The sequence below is a fragment of the Littorina saxatilis genome, linkage group LG5 (genome assembly GCF_037325665.1).
Source record: "Littorina saxatilis isolate snail1 linkage group LG5, US_GU_Lsax_2.0, whole genome shotgun sequence".
NCBI classification, from domain to species: domain Eukaryota; kingdom Metazoa; phylum Mollusca; class Gastropoda; order Littorinimorpha; family Littorinidae; genus Littorina; species Littorina saxatilis.
In genome coordinates, this window is record NC_090249.1 from 20,153,028 (window position 1) to 20,173,274 (window position 20,247).

Here is a 20,247-nt window from a genome sequence, read left to right on the forward strand (position 1 = left end):
GGTATTTAGAAAAAAATTAAAACAACGTTGAAATTTCATGTTCTTGTCACATAACCTGCATTTAAAAAAACAGAAACAAAAACAAACAAGTCGCGTAAGGCGAAAATACAATATTTAGTCAAGTAGCTGTCGAACTCACAGAATGAAACTGAACGCAATGCAACGCAGCAAGACCGTATACTCGTGGTCCACCGCTCACGGCATAGGCAGTGAAATTGACAAGAAGAGCGGGGTAGTGGTTACGCTATGCTGCATAGCACGCTTTTCTGTACCTCTCTTCGTTTTAACTTTCTGAGCGTGTTTTTAATCCAAACATATCATATCTATATATTTTTGGAATCAGGAACCGACAAGGAATAAGATGAAAGTGTTTTTAAATTGATTTGGAAAAAAAAATTTTGATAATAATTTTTATATATTTAATTTTCAGAGCTTGTTTTTAATCCGAATATAACATATTTATATGTTTTTGGAATCAGCAAATGATGGAAAATAAGATAAACGTAAATTTGGATCGTTTTATACATTTTTTTTTTTTTTTACAATTTTCAGATTTTTAATGACCAAAGTCATTAATTAATTTTTAAGCCACCAAGCTGAAATGCAATACCGAACCCCGGGCTTCGTCGAAGAGTACTTGACCAAAATTTCAACCAATTTGGTTGAAAAATGAGGGCGTGACAGTGCCGCCTCAACTTTCACGAAAAGCCGGATATGACGTCATCAAAGACATTTATCAAAAAAATGAAAAAAACGTATGGGGATATCATACCCAGGAACTCTCATGTCAAATTTCATAAAGATCGGTCCAGTAGTTTGGTCTGAATTGCTCTACACGCACGCACGCACGCACACACACACACACACACATACACACACACATACACCGGACCCTCGTTTCGATTCCCCCTCGATGTTAAAATATTTAGTCAAAACTTGACTAAATATAAAAAAACAGCTAGAAGTTCAAAACAGGTGCATGAGAACTTTTACTTATTCAGCAGTCAGTCCACTAGAAAACAGTTCAGTACAAAAAAGCAGAGAAAAAAAAATGGATGGCAAGAGCATTCATATTTTCTATTCATTTCAGCGGTTGACATTTCAGCAGTCACTTCCAAGGCACACATATCATACCAGCAGTTTAATTTGTTTTGTATTTTAGGCATGCAAAAAGTTGCATACAGCAGAATACTGTCAGTTACTTGCTTGGCACAATATACTTTTTTGGGTACATGTAATGTACTGTCTAGGTTAACATACTGTACTCCAAAAACAAGACCCATTATAAGCATAACTAAACCAACTTGTATGCTAATGCAAGTGACACAACCGTCAAACACTGAAGAAGTCAAGATGAAGTATGCAAATGCATGGTCCATAAAAAAAAAAGTATAACCGGTGCTTAGATATCACAGTCAAAAGAAGCAAATAAACTCAGCACAAAGAAAAAGCTTAAACCATATCAACAAAATATATGAGGCAATTAAAATTGCCATGTCAAATGATTTTAGTCACAGCAGCATACACACAGCCATGGATGCTAAATCACTATAACACCATATACCAGAACTAAAACGTGAACTCAACATTTATCACAGCATTATCAAAATCCCAAGGTGTCTTCACCACATTGTACATCAAAGACAGCAAGTATTTAAATATTAACAACACCAACAATACAAATCACTGTTTCCTCCTGCTCTTAGGAAGCAACATATAGGCTAGCGCATGAGCTGTCTGGACAACATGCATTTAACCTTCACAGGATCACGCTTTGGACTACACAGTCCGGATGATGTGGGTCGTGTATGACCCATGGTTTGTAAAGAAGGATTCAACGTAAAAGTATGGGTCGTATACGACCTACGCCATCCAGATAAGGATAAACTCTTTACTGCCTCTTGGCCGAGTATGGGTTGTACACGACTCACGCCATCCGAATAGGGATAAACATTGTAAAATGCCTACTTTAATTCCATATGGGTTGTCCACAACCCACAACATCCGGACTGTGTTGTTCAAATGACATCATTGTTTATTTGTTTGTTTACAAAGATATCCTTTAAAAATTGGTCGATAGAAAGGTTCTATGGTGTTAGAGGATTACATGAAGTCTCAATCAAAAACTCCCAATAGTTTTGGAGATACAGACACTTTTCTGAGGCTCTGGGTCGTCCACGACCCAGGAAGCACGGTGAAGGTTAAACACCAACAACACCAACCATAAACATCCCAGTTTTCTCCTGCTCTTATAAAGCAAGACAACATGCATTTAAACACCAACAACACCAACCATAAACATCTCAGGGCCCTCCCCACCTTTTAGGACGCAAGAACAGCAGAACTGTCAGGACGACCAGAGTTAAAGGCCTTTTTCTGCTCTTCCATCCTTTGCACAGCCTCCCATGCCATCTGCCGTGCTCGTGTGCCATCCATCTTCGTCTGGAGAAAGTCGGTGATGAGTCCCAGAGCATCCTCCATGTCCGACTGTAGCTTTCCAACCCGGAGACCGTTCTCTGACGAAACCTGCTCCAGCCTTGTCAGCTCTCCTTCGTTGTACAGACCGTTCAGCTTGAAGAATTCCGCCAGCGCCCCGTGCATCTTGGACTGTAGGCTCTTCAACTGCGAGGGAGAAAGAGGAATTGTGCAAAAGTGCTGACAGGTTTGCAGGATTGACTGTAGTTTATACTAAGAAGTCTTTTTGCTATTGAATGGATAAAAAAACCAAGAAAGGTAAGTTGTTGGAACGTTTGTTATGGACCAAACAAGAAGTTACAGTCACAAATATATCGACCCAACTGTCTTTTAAGTGCACAGACAAACAATGAGTAAACAAGACTTAGCTTGACGGGATGTTCGGCCGCTTGCTAGGAAGTCACAAGCCTTTTTTCTAATGTTCAAAACGAACATTCCTGTGATCTGACATGATACAAGAATGCTGAATTTGTTTATTCCTTTCATTTTCATTACTATATTGTCCCATTTCTGGGAAATTCGGGTCGCTTCCACCCAGTGGAAAGCTAACAGCAACAGAATTGCGCTACCCAGGTGTGTGCATGTTTAGGTAAGTGTAATCAGCCACCTGCACTTATGGCAGAATGACAGGTCTTTTACATGCCACAGTGGTGACACAGGGGTGGAACACGGATACCGTCTCTGAGTCTGCACATAAAGTTGACCCATGTCCATCCCGGCTCGGCTTGCAAAATCATGTCCTCCGCAACAACTTCCCATCCCTTCCCCATCACTAGAGATCTGCAAGTCATGGTTTCAAATCCATGCTGTATCCATGTCCCACCCAAATGTCACTACTGTGGCGTTTAAAAGATCTTGGTCATTCTGCCATAAGCGCAGGTGATTGATTACACCTAAACACACATGCATACACCTGGGTAGCACTGCCAACTCTCAGTTGCTGCTAGCTAATACCACTGAGAGGAAGCCAACCTGAATTTCCAAGCAATGGACAATAAAACAAAATAAAGAAAATAGAAAACATTAAAAAAAATACCTGTTTGATGTCACTGATGGTAGACTCAAGCTTGAGGCGCTCATCGTAATCCCTCAGCGATTTCTCCTTTGTGACCAGAAACTGGTTCTGAAGCTGTCTGTAGCGTGAAGCAAGGTCTTTGTTCCTCCCAAGATTGTTTACTTTGTCGTCCTGTTGACAAACGTTGACATTAAGTGATTAACAAAAAAATGTTCAAAAATACATTCAACACTGTGGAATCCCCTTTTCAGACCGGGGGCCCCATTTAAGACTCCCTCCCTTTTAAGATTGTAAATTTACCCCCATTTAAAGACTTCCTCCCTTTTAAAGCCTGATCTCTTTAGATTTGTGTAAAAGTGCGTGTGTGTGCATCGTAGATAGGTACTCATCAGAACAGATACAAATTGCTGTACCTGAAATGTCAAATCAGTCACAAGTCGCAAAACACATATATGAAACACACACACACACACACACACACACCACACACACACACACACACACCACACACACACACACACACACACACACACAGATTGAAATAGTGCAGCATATCTTCACCATAAGTTATAAATTCCTTCTGAAATATTTAATTTTGAGAGAAGGGTAGCTTTTCAAAATACATGCAGTGACCGCAATGAATTACAGGCACCAACAAACAAACAAACAAAAACCCACTGTAACAACAAAACAATCTAACTTACATCTTGCTGGTACAGCACAGACTTGCGGTCCAGAAGGAATCGAGAATGGCGGCTTTCTCCATCAACCAACCGATCTGTAAGTCACACCATAAAACAGATTAACACAATGAACCCTTTTAGTTTAAAATCCCAAACTCTAAAAAGTTAAACATACTGATAAAGTACACAACCAGACAACCACAAGTAAGCATATTAATGAACACTAAAAGTACAAGAACAAGAACAATTCCTTATTCAACGAGGGTAATAGAGTAAGCAGTGATAGTAGACTCGAGCTTGAGACGCTTATCGTAAAAGTATACACATGCAGCTAGCTTGGTAACTGACTTTGAACGCAAGTATTAGTTCTTGGTTGTTCAATGCTGAGTCAGCTACTAAGTCAGTGATTAATAATCAAGAGAAAGAAGTGGCCAACAGTAACACACAGCTGACGGACTAGGACACTTTAAAACGCATATTTAGGTGGACAAACTGAAAAGAGAAGAAACTGTAGTGGCACACAAAAACAGAACATGCACAGACCAACACAGTCATGCACTTGCAGACCCATTGCATAACACTGATGGGTAAAATTTGCTGAACACTTGACAGCAACAGACAGCCAAGAAAACTTCTTATTTTTAAACCCACAGTAAGACGTTCAAAACAAACCCTGAGTTCAAACGCAGACTGTGGAGAAAAAAAAACCACAGACACTTACAGACACACAAGGCACTCTACGGTGTTGGACTGAGCCAAAAGATAACCAGCGTATTCAAGCATACAGTGAAAAGTAATGGAAGAATAACTGCCTCACCTATCACACCCTGCAGCTGGACTTTCAGATCATCATCAAGTTTTCGTGCTGCTTCCAGCTGCTTGTTCAGTTCATCTTGTTCCTCCCTGCAGACCAACAAAATATTACAGCCATACATACAAGTCAACAAGCTTTAAATCACTCGTAGGATGACAATTGTTTTTTGTGACCATAAAAAACAGAGATGTCGTTTGGCACCCAGAATAAGCGAAATGCCCTAACGTAATTAGTTCAAATCTCACAAAACTGCCAAACTTATGATTACACTGGGGGAAAGGAGATGCCAAAAGTTTCCTTAAGCCTCCAGAAATTGCCCAAACGCGGATGGTAATTTGGTCTAATAAGAACAAAAATTCCCAGCAAGGACCCTAAAAAGTGAAAGGTTATCAGGGTGGTAGTTCACCTGAGGCGGAGAAAGGAAGAGGCAAAAACTGAAGATGAAATATATTTCAGACTAAATTCCTAAAAAGTTCCTGCTCACAGAAAGCCATAACTCTGTTGCCAATTAGAACCATTTCAGGATGACACTCAGACACAGACAAACAGACAAATACAGACACAGATGCAGCCATCCATACAGCCAGTCATGAGCCAGCCACAGCCACACACTAATGCGCACACACGCTCACACAAGAGCAGAAACTACACAAAAGCTTCAAAAATCCAATCAACAATATATGCTAGTCGTTACAGGCAGGCATACACACCCGTTTTACATTTAGCCGGCACAGAAAACAGCCACTCGGCCTGTCCCAAGATTGGCCAATTGGTCCTAAGAGGACTTTAAAACTAATTAGTCAGTCAGCCACTGCAGCCACACACACAAGCCTTACAAGAGTGCCTCCACAGCAGCCTCGGTCTTGACCGACAATTTTTTCATCATGTTCTGAGAGGCGTCCATCTCCTCTATCTTCTTATTCATCATGTCGGCTTTCCATGCCATCTGCTCCAGTTCTTTGGCCAGCTTGCCAACCTCTGCCTGTTGCAACAGAGAGACATACTTACTGCGATATAATGGTGATTGTTTTATTTGTAGCTGTTGTTGCATTTGTTCTTTTTTTAAACAGTCGTATCTCTGTTAAATAGTGCAGGCAGGGCATGCATGCATGCACACACACAAGCACTCAAGTACAAGCACAGTCTCTGTCTGTCTCATGCATATACACTCTGTCTCTCTCTCTCTCTCTCTCTCTCTCTCTCTCTCTCTCTCTCTCTGTCTCACACACACACACACACACACACACACACACACACACACACACACACACACACACACACACACACACACACACACACACTGTCTCTCCATCTCTTTCTCATATGCAGTCATGGCGCTGGTATTTTTTTTAAACCGTCCGGTACACACACTTTTATGATGCAAACTGTCCAGAAAAAAACGGTAGGCTGGTCATTGGAACCAGTAAGAGTCCAACTCAGAGTACTGGTTTTGTTGTTTTACCAGCAAAAAAAACGGTAGTTCTAAAAATTAACTGGTAGGTCATACCGGCAGCCATTTTTCCCCCTGTATTTCCTCATTTTAGCCGGTAAAATATTGGTAATTACCAATTAACGTCAATACTGTCATGCACATACTCTCTCACTCTCACAAGCTCATGCACACACAAATCCTGACACTGCTGAAGACTGCAACATGAAAATGCAAATACAAAGTTATTCCTTAAATTATCTTCTCCAATCGAATCGTATAAATGTAGTTTTGATTTGGAGATACTGTACAAACAATTATTTCTCTACTATAACATTTACCTCACGCATTTCCTAAGCATGATCTCTACAGTTGACTGGGAGAGCTTTGAATCACACAAAAACTGTGCTGCTCATGCAACCAAAAGGTTTACAGGCCGTTTCTGTGCCTAGAAGGAAAATATAATTTATGTGAAGGAGTGGTTGGCAAGAGTGGTGAACTGTTGAGGAATTCTCGTTTCGTACCCAATCCAAAAATTTCATACCACCGTTTGAATACCCATAAGGCAATGCTTCCTTCCACCTACAACCGGTCAACAAGAAAGAACGCGTCCGCAAAGTTTTTGGGAAACCATACATGAGTTTTATATTCAAAGCCTGAATCACACAAAATATTCACAGTACTTACCCTGAGGATGTTGTAGTGCGGGGTGATGGTGGACAAGCGGTCCCCAAACTGCTGCAAGCTTTGGGCGTGCTGTTTCTTCGTCTCATCTATTTGGCTGCTCAAGGACTGCTTTTGCTGCAAAAAGAAATGTATAGCTTTCAAGCTCAGGGTAGGTTAAACAAATAACTAACCATCCACTCAAATCACAATGGATAAACAACATTTGAATTGAACATACTCATTTGTTCACATTGCCAAATCAGTCATGCATGTTCAAATTGTAAAAAGAGGAGTTTAACTTATCATTAAGTTTGTACGTTATTTACAGTTGTGAAATGCATCACATATCATTTCTCACTCAAGATGATAAGAGACTGTTGTCCCTGTCTATTTCTATGTAAAGCAAAAATGTGATGTTCCAAAAGTAAGCCTTTGACAATGTTAAGACATTTTAAGTTTCAATTTAAAAAAAAAAAAGTCCAAATAAACTTTTCAATACCATCTACTTGACTTAGGGTGTGCCATAATGATAATATTTCTCCAACAAGTTCACATATTTACCTCATTCTTTTTGGCTTTGGCAGACCGCAGTTTTTGCACCTTTTCTAGAACGCTTGTAACTGCAGATCCAACATCATTTGCAACCTTGTCTGCCTGTTGTCATCACATCAAAAAACAACTGTAAAACCAACGGCCAAGAGTTTGTTCAGAGCCTTAAGTTAATTGCTTTGGCCTTCACAATTATAGTTTAAACAGGCAAATACAAAACATGCAAAAACAAATAATACTACACAAGACAGACCTTCTTCACAAAGACAGAAGACAAAGGATTCAAGAAAGGGTGCACTGAAGCAAGATATATATATATATCTATATATAACATCAGAAATTGTGAAAGAAACAATTGAAAGTCAGCAGAGACTTTCTTCCGAGATTATATATATATAATATATAATATATATGGCCAAGAATCTGTCAAGGAGTCTAAAAAGTGTTAAAATTTTTAGACTTTTTTAAACCTCCTTAAATTTACATGAATAACCATCTCGGTATTCATGTCCTTCAATTGCAGCATTTTATTTTCCAGTCAAGTGTTCGGTTTATCAAATATTTGCAGATAAAGCACAAATGACGGTATGTTACATTTACACCATAACATAATTTTAAGGTGCTGTCATTTTCTTAGGTTCAGCTTTAGGCAACTGCTTCACTATCCAATGGCTTGATGGCTGAATGTAGAGTTGATCTGTACTAAAGCAGCACTTGAAAAAAGTTTCTCCTGTCTCAATATAAGCAAAATCATTTATCCGTTAGTTACTTTACACCAAAGCCCAGAATCAAAGATACAATTCAACATTTACCTATTTACACTGTTTTTAAAACAATGAAATTCTCTATGGAAGTGCAGAAAAGGTTCCAGTAAATTTTCATGTCATTTGTTTTGCAAACCTTAACCTCAATCATAAGGTTATTACTTAATTTGAAAAAAGCACGGTCAGCGGTGTAGAAATTATTATCAAATCACCCTCTTTAAATATTTTTACACTATTTTGGTCTGCAGTTTTTTGAGTTACAAACAAGAAATCATAACAAATCCTTTTCACGATAGAATAGTCAGGTTGGTACTCCACTACGGTACCAAATGTTAATTTTACCCATGATCTGTACGTTACTTTAAATTTACACCAAACAGCAAGTACAAGGTACTGAATTTACATTTAATGGACTATGCTCACATCAGTTAAACAGTATTTCTAACTTATTTGTTCTAAGCTACCTGTCTCAAGTCAAAATAAAGGGTTAAATTAATGGTTGTGCCTTTTTGGTTGTGTGTACATCTTTACACAAAAGGATGGTGTAAAGTAACATACAGAAGGCTCCGAAGATCTGCAGGTCCATTTCAAGGGTAATTTATCTTTTATTTAGCTCATAAACCCTGAACAGACTGTTATGGGGTGTTTTTAGCATTATTATGTGCTGCATATGGTCTCAGTAAAAAAAAACAAGGTGATGTATGTTACATTTACACCAAAATGTCCCAACAGTGGTCCTTCTGAGGTAAATTTTGTCATTCAATGTGCTTGTTTTCATGTTGAAACAAAGGTTTGGTCTTGCTGGTTGTTCTTAAGCAGCTGATAAGTTATCTTCTGTCTCTAAAACAAATTCATTGTCATTTTCAAGTATTCTCAGTATGTACGTTACATTTACACCCTTGTCAGAAGGCCTCACTTAAGTCTCTCTACAAGCCAACAGGTGCAAGCACTAGGAATCCTGTGACCATAGTTTAACTACCATGTGTCTGAGGTATAAGAAAACACACACTTTTGTGTATCATGGCATTATTTAAAGACTGTGACAAAACTTGTTTGGGCAAGTAGATACAATTTCATTTACACCAAACGCATATTTTTAACTTAGAAGTACAATTAAATTACATCAAACACAACTTTTTCGCTCAATTTAAAAAAACTACAATCATCCTACCTAATGACCTTCCTCTGCAATGATTTTTAAGTAAGTTTGACCAGAAACATTTTTTTAAGATAGTTTCCCTTTTTTCATGATTATTTACACCAAATGTAACATACAGACCAGCTAAAAAAGAACGCTCAAAATCCAAAACCTATGTTCAGATCAAACTTTCATTAATCTAACATATGTTTCTCCATCCATTTCTGGACCTATTATAAATTAGATTGAGATGATACCCTTATCAGTAACTTGGTTATTCAATGCACAATGTACCATGCGTTTCGCGTAACGCCTTGTGTGCCCAAAAAGGTGCTTTTTTTCTTGAACAAAGTCAATTTTCTCAGCATCCAGACGACTGACAGACGTAAATTTGGCATGGATAGAATCTGCATGAGGATTACTTCATAACTGTATTGTTTATATTGTAGTCATTTAAAAACAGAATAAAATACAAAGTAATAAAAGTATCCAGAACAGGATTTTTGCATTTGGACACCTTGACAGATTCCTGACCATATTACTAGATGAATACCCGCTTCGCCGGGAAGAAGTCGAGCCGAATACCCGGCTGCGCCGGGGACCCGGCTTTGCCGGGTTTACGCCGGCAAACCGCACGAAGGAAGGGAGATAAACGCGCAAAACACTGGAGAAGAGTAATACCCGGCGAACAGTGACCTTCTAAAAATAGTATAACGGGAATATGGATTGAGCGTTGTCGACAGTGACCTTCTAAAAATAGAAACGGGAATATGGATTGACGCCACACGAAGGAAGGGAGATAAACGCTGAAAACACTGGAGAAGATAAGGAAGAGTTACTGGGAATGGATTCAGAGAAAAACCAAAATCGGTTCAGCGCTGCGCGCTGAGAGCACGTGTTGAAATATCTCATCAACCAGGTTGTGTCCGGGGTGTACCTGAATATGGCCACCAAATTTGAAAGAGATCCATCAAGAACTTTGGCCGTGCATCGCGGACACACACACACACACACACAGACACAAGTCGTATATATATATATAGATATATATATATAAAACATCAGAAATTGTGAAAGAAACAATTGAAAGTCAGCAGAGACTTTCTTCCGAGATTTGTTAAAATCTCTTAGCAGAGAAAGAGAGAGAAAAAAGTATCCCTTCACAGACAGCCTATTGGGAGCATCAGACCCTCCTCAAGGGGGACCGAGATTTACAATGCAAAGTCCCTTTGTGGGGGACGTATCACAAGGACATCTAGTCCTGAGGAGGACCATTGTTTTAATACCTAGACCAGACACGTGTTTCGACACTATTGTGTCTCATCAGTGGTCAGGTGGTACTGTATATATATACATCCTGAGAGCTTGCACAAGAGAAAATTAACAAGAAGTTGACCTGGACAGTATGTTCCATTCACATTATCAACCATGATACTTATTGCACATTACACCCTCACATTGTTCTCTAGATTTACCAGAGATCGCGCTCGCTTTTAAAAAGAAACACATGAAGCATATGGCGATATGCGACGACACAGAAACAATGCGCCACAGAGCAATATTTTGCAAACTGACTTTAGCATGAAGAATAACAACTTTTTGTGAGAGAGTTGCTTTCATAAAATGCCAAAGATTCAATAATCATTGAACAGCAGCTGTGTATTTGATATGTCAGAGGGTTTATGCACTTTTCCACATAAGATTAGCAGTTGGGACAAAAAGAAGCACCTTATTTTCATATGTATAACGATGACAATTGCGTCAGCAGGTTTTTGAATACACAAAAATCAAGCATCAAAACGATTCCTGTTTACCCAGGACAATTCTGTGAATATGCCTCAAAAACTTGCAGTACCAAACATCACCTTGTTCCAAACTAGAAAAATCTTTAAAACTATAGTGGACCCCCCCTTTTTAAAATGTGAAAAAATAATCCAAATCTGAGAAAATCAAATATTAAAAGGGGGGAAGTTTTGAAATGGATAAAAAAATTCTGATCGTAAAAAAAGAGATGGTCTTAAAAGAGAAGTCTTAAAAGAGAGGAGGGGGGGGGGGTGGGGGGTCACTGTGCTTAAGCTGCACTAGTTGTCCGTTACTCTGACAGTGTATTCTTTCAGTAAAGACAGTGCTTCACAGTCATTAAAGAACATGTAAGCAGATACGTCAGCATGTACCTTCTCCTTTTTCTTGGCAGACTCTGAGCGAGTTTTATCAATCTCGGCGGTGTCTGAGTTGATTCTGGCTTGAAGAACTGTCCGATTGTGCATCTCTTCCTTTACTTGCCGTCTCAATGTTTCCACTCTGTTCTGAAAGCATAAATAACAAAACACCCTTTCTTCAGATGTAAAGAAGCAACCTATTACAGAAACACATACTCTTTGAATGTATAAGTTACAGCTCCGTCCATCCATGGTATCGCCTGATATTTTGTCGAGACTGGGTCAATGAATATGATGACGTCACTCGAGGCTCTGCCGAGAGTGACGTCATTATATTCTTTCACCCCGTTGAGACAAAATATCACGCGATACCATGGATGGACGGAGCTGTAACGTATATATGGCATGACCAAAGTAAAGAGAATTTGTCATGGGATGTGGAAACAAATCATTGGAAATTCACCATGGGCAATCAACCCAAGCCTAGAAGTTGTAGAACTATATTTTGTTTCAGTCTTGGCAAGGCCAGTTTTTTCCAGTTCCGTAAAAGACATCATGAATGCATTCACCCTGCCGAGACGAAAAAAACAATTTCATGGATGAAAACGTATAAGCTTATATCCCGTGACGCATCAACGCTAAATTTTGTTTTGAAATGTCTTCATAACGTACAGATAACTTATAACGACATAATCGCCTTCACAAGACAGGAAAAATGCACACTTTGTTTTTCGTCTGCTACAAATCTAGTCTTGTTGGTTGACGGAGAGAATAAAGCTTCAATCGTACCTTCATCAACAGGAATAAATGCTCAATCCGCTGTCAGTTCGCAACTGAACCTTGTTTTTTTTCTTTAACTTTTTGATTAACATTGAAACGGCAATCCAAAAGAGTGTTTCAGCTGTTTCAAGACACAGGCTTAGCTCCTTCTTTTGAGTTGCTTTTCAGTCTAAAATGACACCGGAAGCGAACAAATTGTCGCGTATACTGTCGTCACAAAAAGACGTCATGACAAAGTTACACTGCGCAAAGCGAAAGAGACTTTGACGTCATTTACTTTTGTTCGGAATTTTCTGTCTGTTCCTAGCTTGTCAGTGAAGACCTGACGTGAGTAAGCTTACCCAAAACGTCTTTGTTCTCTATTCACATTGCAGCTGTGAAATAATTAGTCTTGTGTCTCGGTCGTGTAGGTACAGAGTTTGCTTCTGCAATCATTGTGTTCGTGTTGATGACGGCTTCATAAGACAAATCAGCGAATCTATCGTGAGGAAGACGTTTATGTACAAATCACCGAACCCAACCCATTTTTTGTGTGCATTTTTCTGAAGAATAAACTGCATGTGGTTAATTTCATCCGTTTAATGCTTGTCGAAACGAGCCATAAGGCTTTAGAGTAAAAGATTTCACGCATTGCTTGGTCATCTGATCACAGATGAGGTCGCAGTTTGTAGGTTGAATCTATGAATCGGCCAGAGATAGATCTGCATTTCTGGTACGACCTTCCAGATTATCAACAGCGGGTTCATGGTCGGAATCAAGAGGTCAAATTTGCGTGGCTCCCAATCATTTCATAAAAGATTTCCATTTTCTTGTTTCTGCGGCTGCGCAAGTTATTTTGCCTAGGTCATGGCCGAACTTTAGGCCTACGGAGAAATATCGCTGGATATTTTCTCCCTAGATTAACAGAGACAAAGAAGGGAAGTCATGCTGTATGCACAATCATTACACAACTGTCTTTTAATTGTCTTGAACCGTAACATGCTACACTGAAAGGATAGCAGTTGGCAGCTCTGCACAAAGGCACATTTCTGTTTTCTAAAGACACACAATAAAGTATTTGTTCTTGTTGTTCAAACAATAGCAAATGTATCGATGGAACATTGGATTTTCCTTCTTTGAGCCATGTGACGTCAGATTCATACAAAAAAACACCTCATATTCAGGTAGATAGCCAAGACTACAAAAAAAGTGCATGTTTGTGCGCATTTGATGGAGAAAAATAAGAGAAGCACCTGTTGAAAAACAGCAATTAAGTTGTATTTTGCGTTTGTGGATTTTAGAAGGGTTACGATACTGCTAACCGCACTGTGCTGTAGTCAGTGTTAATCAAACCCAGTGTCAGCGGAAGACTGTTGAGAAAGATAAGAGCTATTTGTACGCCACAGGTGAACCATGTGTTCTTTCCAAAAACAAATAAGGTATAATCAATCTACCTTGAGGGATTCCTCAGTGCGGAAGGCTTTCTCCTGCTCGGAGTTAAGCTGGTCGCGGATGTGGTGGTTGATGGAGGACACGCTGTTGTGCTCCTCCATGGTGGCCGCCATCATGGTCGCCACGCGGTCCATCTCACGCTGGATGCGACAGATGTTCTTGTCGTCCGCTATCTTCTGCTGGTCACTGTCAAACAGAGAGTGTGACGTCACTTCACAGCACAGATGTGCTCAGAAAGCTGACCGGAGTGCATGGGTAATGCATTAGAGGCCCTGATAGAGTCCGGGGCAATGATACCAAGCTGGTGTGCAGCTCCATGATTGGAAAATATTGTTTGTAATAGACGTTTTCCGGAAATGACTGTCAGGATTTATTAGTGTTGTGACAGAGCTGCACCCCTTACCTCGTACAAACAGAACATTTCAAACAAATCTTTGTACAAATCTCGCAAATCCCTTCACTGAGAAATTTCCTGATTCTTTAATTGGTATCATGCAAAATATTTCTGAGTATGCACATACAGTGTTCATGTTCATGTGCACATCAAAACTATCCACTAAAATGGAATGTCCACCACTGCACACACAGTACCTTGCATGGAAAGGAACAGTCAAAAATCAGTTCATATGAACAGACATGACAAAAAACAACAACAAGAGTACAGCTTTCACACTGAAATAGATGTGACATCGATCACTGACAGTGCATTACTCAGCACAGTAGACCACCCTTCGTAGGACCCCTACATTTTGTTCAGTTTCTAGCTGTTCATCAAGTCTGTAAATGTACCTCCTTATATCGACTCCCAAACTTTTAAGACCTGGTCTTAAAAAAATGGGGTTCCACTGAGTACCTCGTCTCTTGACATAATTACGGGCCGGCATCTGAACAATGAATTCTCTTATCCAAGCATATTTTCCCAACATACCATCTGTTGATCTTTTCCTGTGTATCCCCGATGTCTATGGTAAGCTCCTCATTTCTGCGCACCACTTTGCGATGCTTGTCTTCCAGTACCTTGCGTTTCCTCTCCAGCTCTGCCAGTTTGGAAGCGTTTCTTGCTCTCTGTTCAAGATCAGAACACATTTGTTAAAATTTTAACATGGTTACTTCAAATAAATCTCTTGCATTTGATACTGACAGCATATTAACAATTATGTGTGTGTGTGCGTGTGTGTGTGTGTGTGGGGGGGGGGGGGGGTAGAAGGGGGGGGGTGCATGTGTGGTTGCGTGCATGTGTGTGAGTGTCTATATATGTGTGAAAGTGTGTGTCTGCGCCTGTAGCTGTGTGAATTCATTTGATATAAGGTATGTATATATTTGTATCCAATTCTGCCCAGCATTGATTATATTGCTGAAAAAGGCTGACAGCAACCAAACAGCATGTGTTGAAGGGATGTATGTATAACATAAGAAACATGAACGTGGTGTGGATACTGCCCAAGATACTGACAGTCATATACATGTAGATGAAAACCTCTGAACATAGGCATGTGCTAATATCAATTAATCCCTTCAACAGGGAAAACAACAACAAAATAACAACAACAACAATAACAGCAACAAACAATCTCTTACCATTATTTTAAGTTCTTCCTCAGCTTGTGAGTTCTCATTCTCCAGACGTCGGTACTCAAACTCAGCATCTGTGATCTTGACTTGAAGTGCATGCACCTACAGCAAATAATTATATAATAAGGCCCAGAGTCACATCTGCATTCATTGATCTTGCTTTTACAATGTTTACTGTTAAATGCAGTAATGGAATGATAAACTACACAAACCGACACACACACGCATGCACACACACGCATGCACATGCATGCACACACACACACACACACACAATCACACATTTTGCAGCAATTTACAACAGCCATAAAGTAGCATTGTATAAACAGGCAGTCATACTCCAATTTCGGGGTGTGCATGCAAGGTATTTTCCTTTTTCTGTAACCCATCAAACTCAGACATGGATTTCAGGATATTGTCCAAGCACACTAAATTGGTCTTATGCTTGTGTGTACACACAAAGGGGGATAAGGCGTGACTGGCAGGTTCGCACATAACTTGACCTGAGAGACAGGACAAATCTTCCCCTTATCCCACCAGACACAATCAGAACTCCAACACCAGACCAATGGCTGTTACGCCTGTTGTGTCAGAGTGCTACGGAGGTGTGTGTGTGTGTTAGGTGTAAACCAACCATCTGCGCTTCTGGAAGAATGACCAAGTTCTTTTACGTGCCATAGCAATGACACGGGGGGTGGGACATTGATACTATCCCTGAATCTGGTTGTAAAGTTCACCCATGTCTGTCCGAGCCTGGATTTAAACACGTGACACGAACTACCAACTGAGCTAACACAAGCCAATACACAATAGTACCCCCCTTTCAAAAGTCCTTCCAATATAATAAGACTTCCTCCCTTTAAAGGTCTTGCCTTTTTCAGATATTCTATTGGTACAACCTGTGTAAATGTAGCTCCATTTTAAGACCCACTCCTCTCCAAGACCTGTTTTTCTCTCATTTCTGAGGTCTTAAACAAGAGTTCTACTCTACCTTTGTGGCCTGCATCTCCTCAGCGGCCTTGACATTGGCAACCTTGACCTCCAGAACCTTCAGCTCCTGAGAGTTGTCTACCAGCTGATTGCCAATGTCATCCACTTGGTGCACGTACGAGTTGAAGGTCATCTTAGCCTCTGACAGTTCTTCACTGAAAACATCAAGCACAACAAAATAAAAAATAAACTTAAACAAGAAGGGCAAAGCCCATACGACTCACATGCTTGACCTTGACCTTTACAGCAATGACATCATACACTAAGAACTGCTTTACACATTTTTCCTACCAACAAGGTCAAGGTCATCCAAGGTCATGCAACACAAAGCTGTTAATTCAAGACATAGGAAGTACAATGGTGCTTATTGGCTCTTTCTACCATGAGATATGGTTACTTTTAGTGGTTCACTACCTTATTTTGGTCACATTTCATAAGGGTCAAAGTGACCTTGACCTTGATCATATGTGACCAAATGTGTCTCATGATGAAAGCATAACATGTGCCCCACATAATTTTTAAGTTTGAAACAGTTATCTTCCATAGTTCAGGGTCAAGGTCACTTCAAAATATGTATACAATCCAACTTTGAAGAGCTCCTGTGACCTTGACCTTGAAGCAAGGTAAACCAAACTGGTATCAAAAGATGGGGCTTACTTTGCCCTATATATCATATATAGGTGAGGTATTCAATCTCAAAAACTTCAGAGAAAATGTGAAAAATGTGAAAAATAGCTGTTTTTTAGACAACATTTATGGCCCCTGCGACCTTGACCTTGAAGCAAGGTCAAGATGCTATGTATGTTTTTTGGGGCCTTGTCATCATACACCATCTTGCCAAATTTGGTACTGATAGACTGAATAGTGTCCAAGAAATATCCAACGTTAAAGTTTTTCGGACGGACGTCCGGACGTCCGGACGGACGGACGGACGGACGGACGGACGGACGACTCGGGTGAGTACATAGACTCACTTTTGCTTCGCATGTGAGTCAAAAAAGCTTAAAAACTCAAAATTTAAAAAAAACAAAAGAAAACAAGAAATATTAGTTTATGGAACGTTCAATCGTAGACAAAACAAAAAAATCACATGAATTACTTAACCTTCCTCAATTCAATGTTCCATAAACTATAACCACACTTATTTTTGTATTCTTGATTTTGGCTATGCAATGACGTCAATGCGTTTTGTTTCCGTTTTTTTGTTACCCCCTCAGATGATGTTGTTTCAAGTAAAAGATATGTCCTTGTCCCCACCTGATTAGAGTCAAATTGTCTCGCACATTGTCCAGTTCTCTTTTGATATGCCCCCTCTCTGTTTCCGCTTTGTTCAATGCTTCTTCTGACTTCTGCTCTGTTTTGGCCTGCCGTTGTTTGGTTGTCATCAACTCCTGGTTGGTCTGTGATCACACACAAAAAGAAAAAAAGATTTATGGATCAGAAATCAACATAAGCAACAACCACATAAATGTTTGAAACAAGGATCAGCAACCACGCAAAAAAAAGCCCCACCCCCCAAATTATTTTTATATACATGTACTAGTATTCCTCCAAACAAATGGTCTGTGACCACAACGGATTACAAAAAAAAGGCTGCAGGTTCAGGGTTTCATACAAATAATTAATAAAGAAACAATAACACTCTTCGAAAGAGACTGCACAAACAAGAAACAGGAATTATTTTAGCTACTTAAAGTAGGTAGTCCCACTGATTTTTTAAGCCTGCGGAAGTACCATTTTTTCTGAAAATGCATCAACTTTCACCTACCATTTCACCACCTTACTTTTGCCTCTGATGATTTATTTTGTGATGAAAATAAAGAATGATATCTTCTGACTTGTTCTGTGTATTTTATTTGCTTTGTGTTATCGTTTGTACGTCACATTTCGCGTTTAAAAACACAAGGATTCACGCAAAATTTCTCAGGCGCCGGCCTCAGCGACACTGGACGAGTTTTCGCAGACTACCCCCTACCTTCTTTCAGCTGCTCGCGCGGTTTACAGAATGAATCAAATATCACATGACCATATGCAAATGAAAGGGGAGACTCGGCTCTTTCGAACAGGCGTAGTTTCGTACAAAACAATAAGGAGCAAGTTTCCGTAATTCATCGTTGAAAAAGACCGATTTTCAACAAGAAATAACTTCTAGTTGCACAATATCAATCCTATATTGATACATATCGATGTAAAGTTCGTTTTTTGCTCTAAATACTCATAGTCAAATCATTTACGTAACTGAATTGTGGCGGAAGCGCCGTGACGTAGAAAGTGGGAACCCCGTTTCTGAACCAGTCAAAAGCAGGCTAAACATGGCGGCGCGTGACGATTTTACGGAGCAGTCTGATGCTGCAGAAAGATTCGCGATCCTCGGTTGTTTACGTCCATACTTGGGTAAGTAAATGTCCAGATTGGTAGAACCAACCTCCAATCTTTTTGTCTTGCAAATAGTTTTTAAAGTTTCACTCATCTAAGTTTGATAGTTTTGAATGTTCGAACATGAACACTCGAGCGTCTGTTACACAACAGCAAGCGCGACCAGTGAAGAAACTTCAACGAACTACCACAGCTAAATTTGATACACTGTACAAAAAATAACGATTCCATACGGGAAATAAAGAACATATCTTATAATTGACTAAAAATCTTTGCAAGATGGCTTTTGTTTGCATTTATTCTTTTACTTTCAAAAGTTCGAAGTGACCACAGAGATTCGGCAAGGACGGTAACTCTAGCTGCAAACGCCTTTTTGGCGTCTGCTACAAGGGTACTGTCGATGTCTTTCAGATCAAGTATGAGTCCCAAAAGTGTTTTCCTCGCCACCTTGCGTTGTATTTTTGATGTTAAATGTATTTGTTGATACATTTTTACATCTCTAAAGTTTTTTCATTCTCCTAAACGCAAGAAAGGGGACTTAGGGCTTGCATTTAAAAAACAAAACATTTTTGTGTCAGTTTTGAGTTTAAGCAGCCAGTGTCACACAAATAAGTTATTGTGCTTTTGTGATTGTTACAGTTGATGACACGTATCAAACGATGAAAGATCATCTGTCTGCCATGGGCCCTGGAAGTGGCAGGGGTTGTCCTTGTCAAGTGCCAGCAATTTCATCTATGACAAGCCGCCTCATTCTCCAGTTTGGCATGCTGTACGACGAGCTGCATGGTGGAAAGACACAGGAAGACCTGACAGAGTTTGCAGAGAAATTGCTGTCTGTGAGATTTGGACATGAGGTACCACTTCTGTTTTCTCTTGTTCTGAAATTTCGGAAACAAGCTCAGATGATACTAAGTGAAGAAGTGGACAATACCAAACTTTTACATTTTTTGGATCAGAAGCAGGACTTTTCGTACCCACGAAACACTGAGTATTGACTTCAAAACTTTTCTGATGGAATTCTACCCTCAAGGCCCCCCTGTCAGAGTGCCAGTGGACAACAACCTGCAGGATGAGGACTGTGTTGTCGACCCTATCCAACCGAAGTCAAAGCGACCGCGACTTCATCAGCGGGTCGATGATCCTGACACCAGCAGCTCCAGTGAAGAAGACGGTGAGAGTTCCAATTACAGTCAAGAAGACGAGAAGGAGTCGGATAGCAGTCAAGGAGACGAGGAGGAGGGAGCTGAAGATCTAGATTTCGATGGCAAATTCTCAACACAGGGACAAAGAGAGTGGCAGTCTACTACGACAAACAATATTTTATTGGAGAGGTCCTTCAAGTGAAAGATGAGGAGACTGCAACTTTATCTTTCATGAAGCAAGATGGCATCAAGAACTTTGGGTGG

At 39.9% G+C, this 20,247-nt stretch overlaps 1 protein-coding gene across 1 annotated transcript in view; it reads right to left on the reverse strand.

The window, feature by feature from the left end:
* Positions 1 to 937: 937 nt before the first annotated feature.
* The window catches only part of LOC138966507 (coiled-coil domain-containing protein 178-like), a 30,632-nt gene continuing 11,322 nt past the window's right edge, over positions 938 to 20,247 (reverse strand). The window contains exons 9-21 of the mRNA XM_070338774.1: positions 17,723 to 17,865; positions 16,467 to 16,620; positions 15,482 to 15,577; positions 14,832 to 14,968; positions 13,906 to 14,089; positions 11,708 to 11,839; positions 7,644 to 7,736; positions 7,104 to 7,217; positions 5,824 to 5,969; positions 4,991 to 5,076; positions 4,195 to 4,268; positions 3,512 to 3,661; positions 938 to 2,622 (exon numbers count right to left, since the gene is read on the reverse strand). Of these exons, the coding sequence (XP_070194875.1) occupies positions 2,323 to 2,622; positions 3,512 to 3,661; positions 4,195 to 4,268; positions 4,991 to 5,076; positions 5,824 to 5,969; positions 7,104 to 7,217; positions 7,644 to 7,736; positions 11,708 to 11,839; positions 13,906 to 14,089; positions 14,832 to 14,968; positions 15,482 to 15,577; positions 16,467 to 16,620; positions 17,723 to 17,865 (1,809 nt within the window). The 3' untranslated portion in view covers positions 938 to 2,322. The remainder of the gene's footprint in view (positions 2,623 to 3,511; positions 3,662 to 4,194; positions 4,269 to 4,990; positions 5,077 to 5,823; positions 5,970 to 7,103; positions 7,218 to 7,643; positions 7,737 to 11,707; positions 11,840 to 13,905; positions 14,090 to 14,831; positions 14,969 to 15,481; positions 15,578 to 16,466; positions 16,621 to 17,722; positions 17,866 to 20,247) is intronic.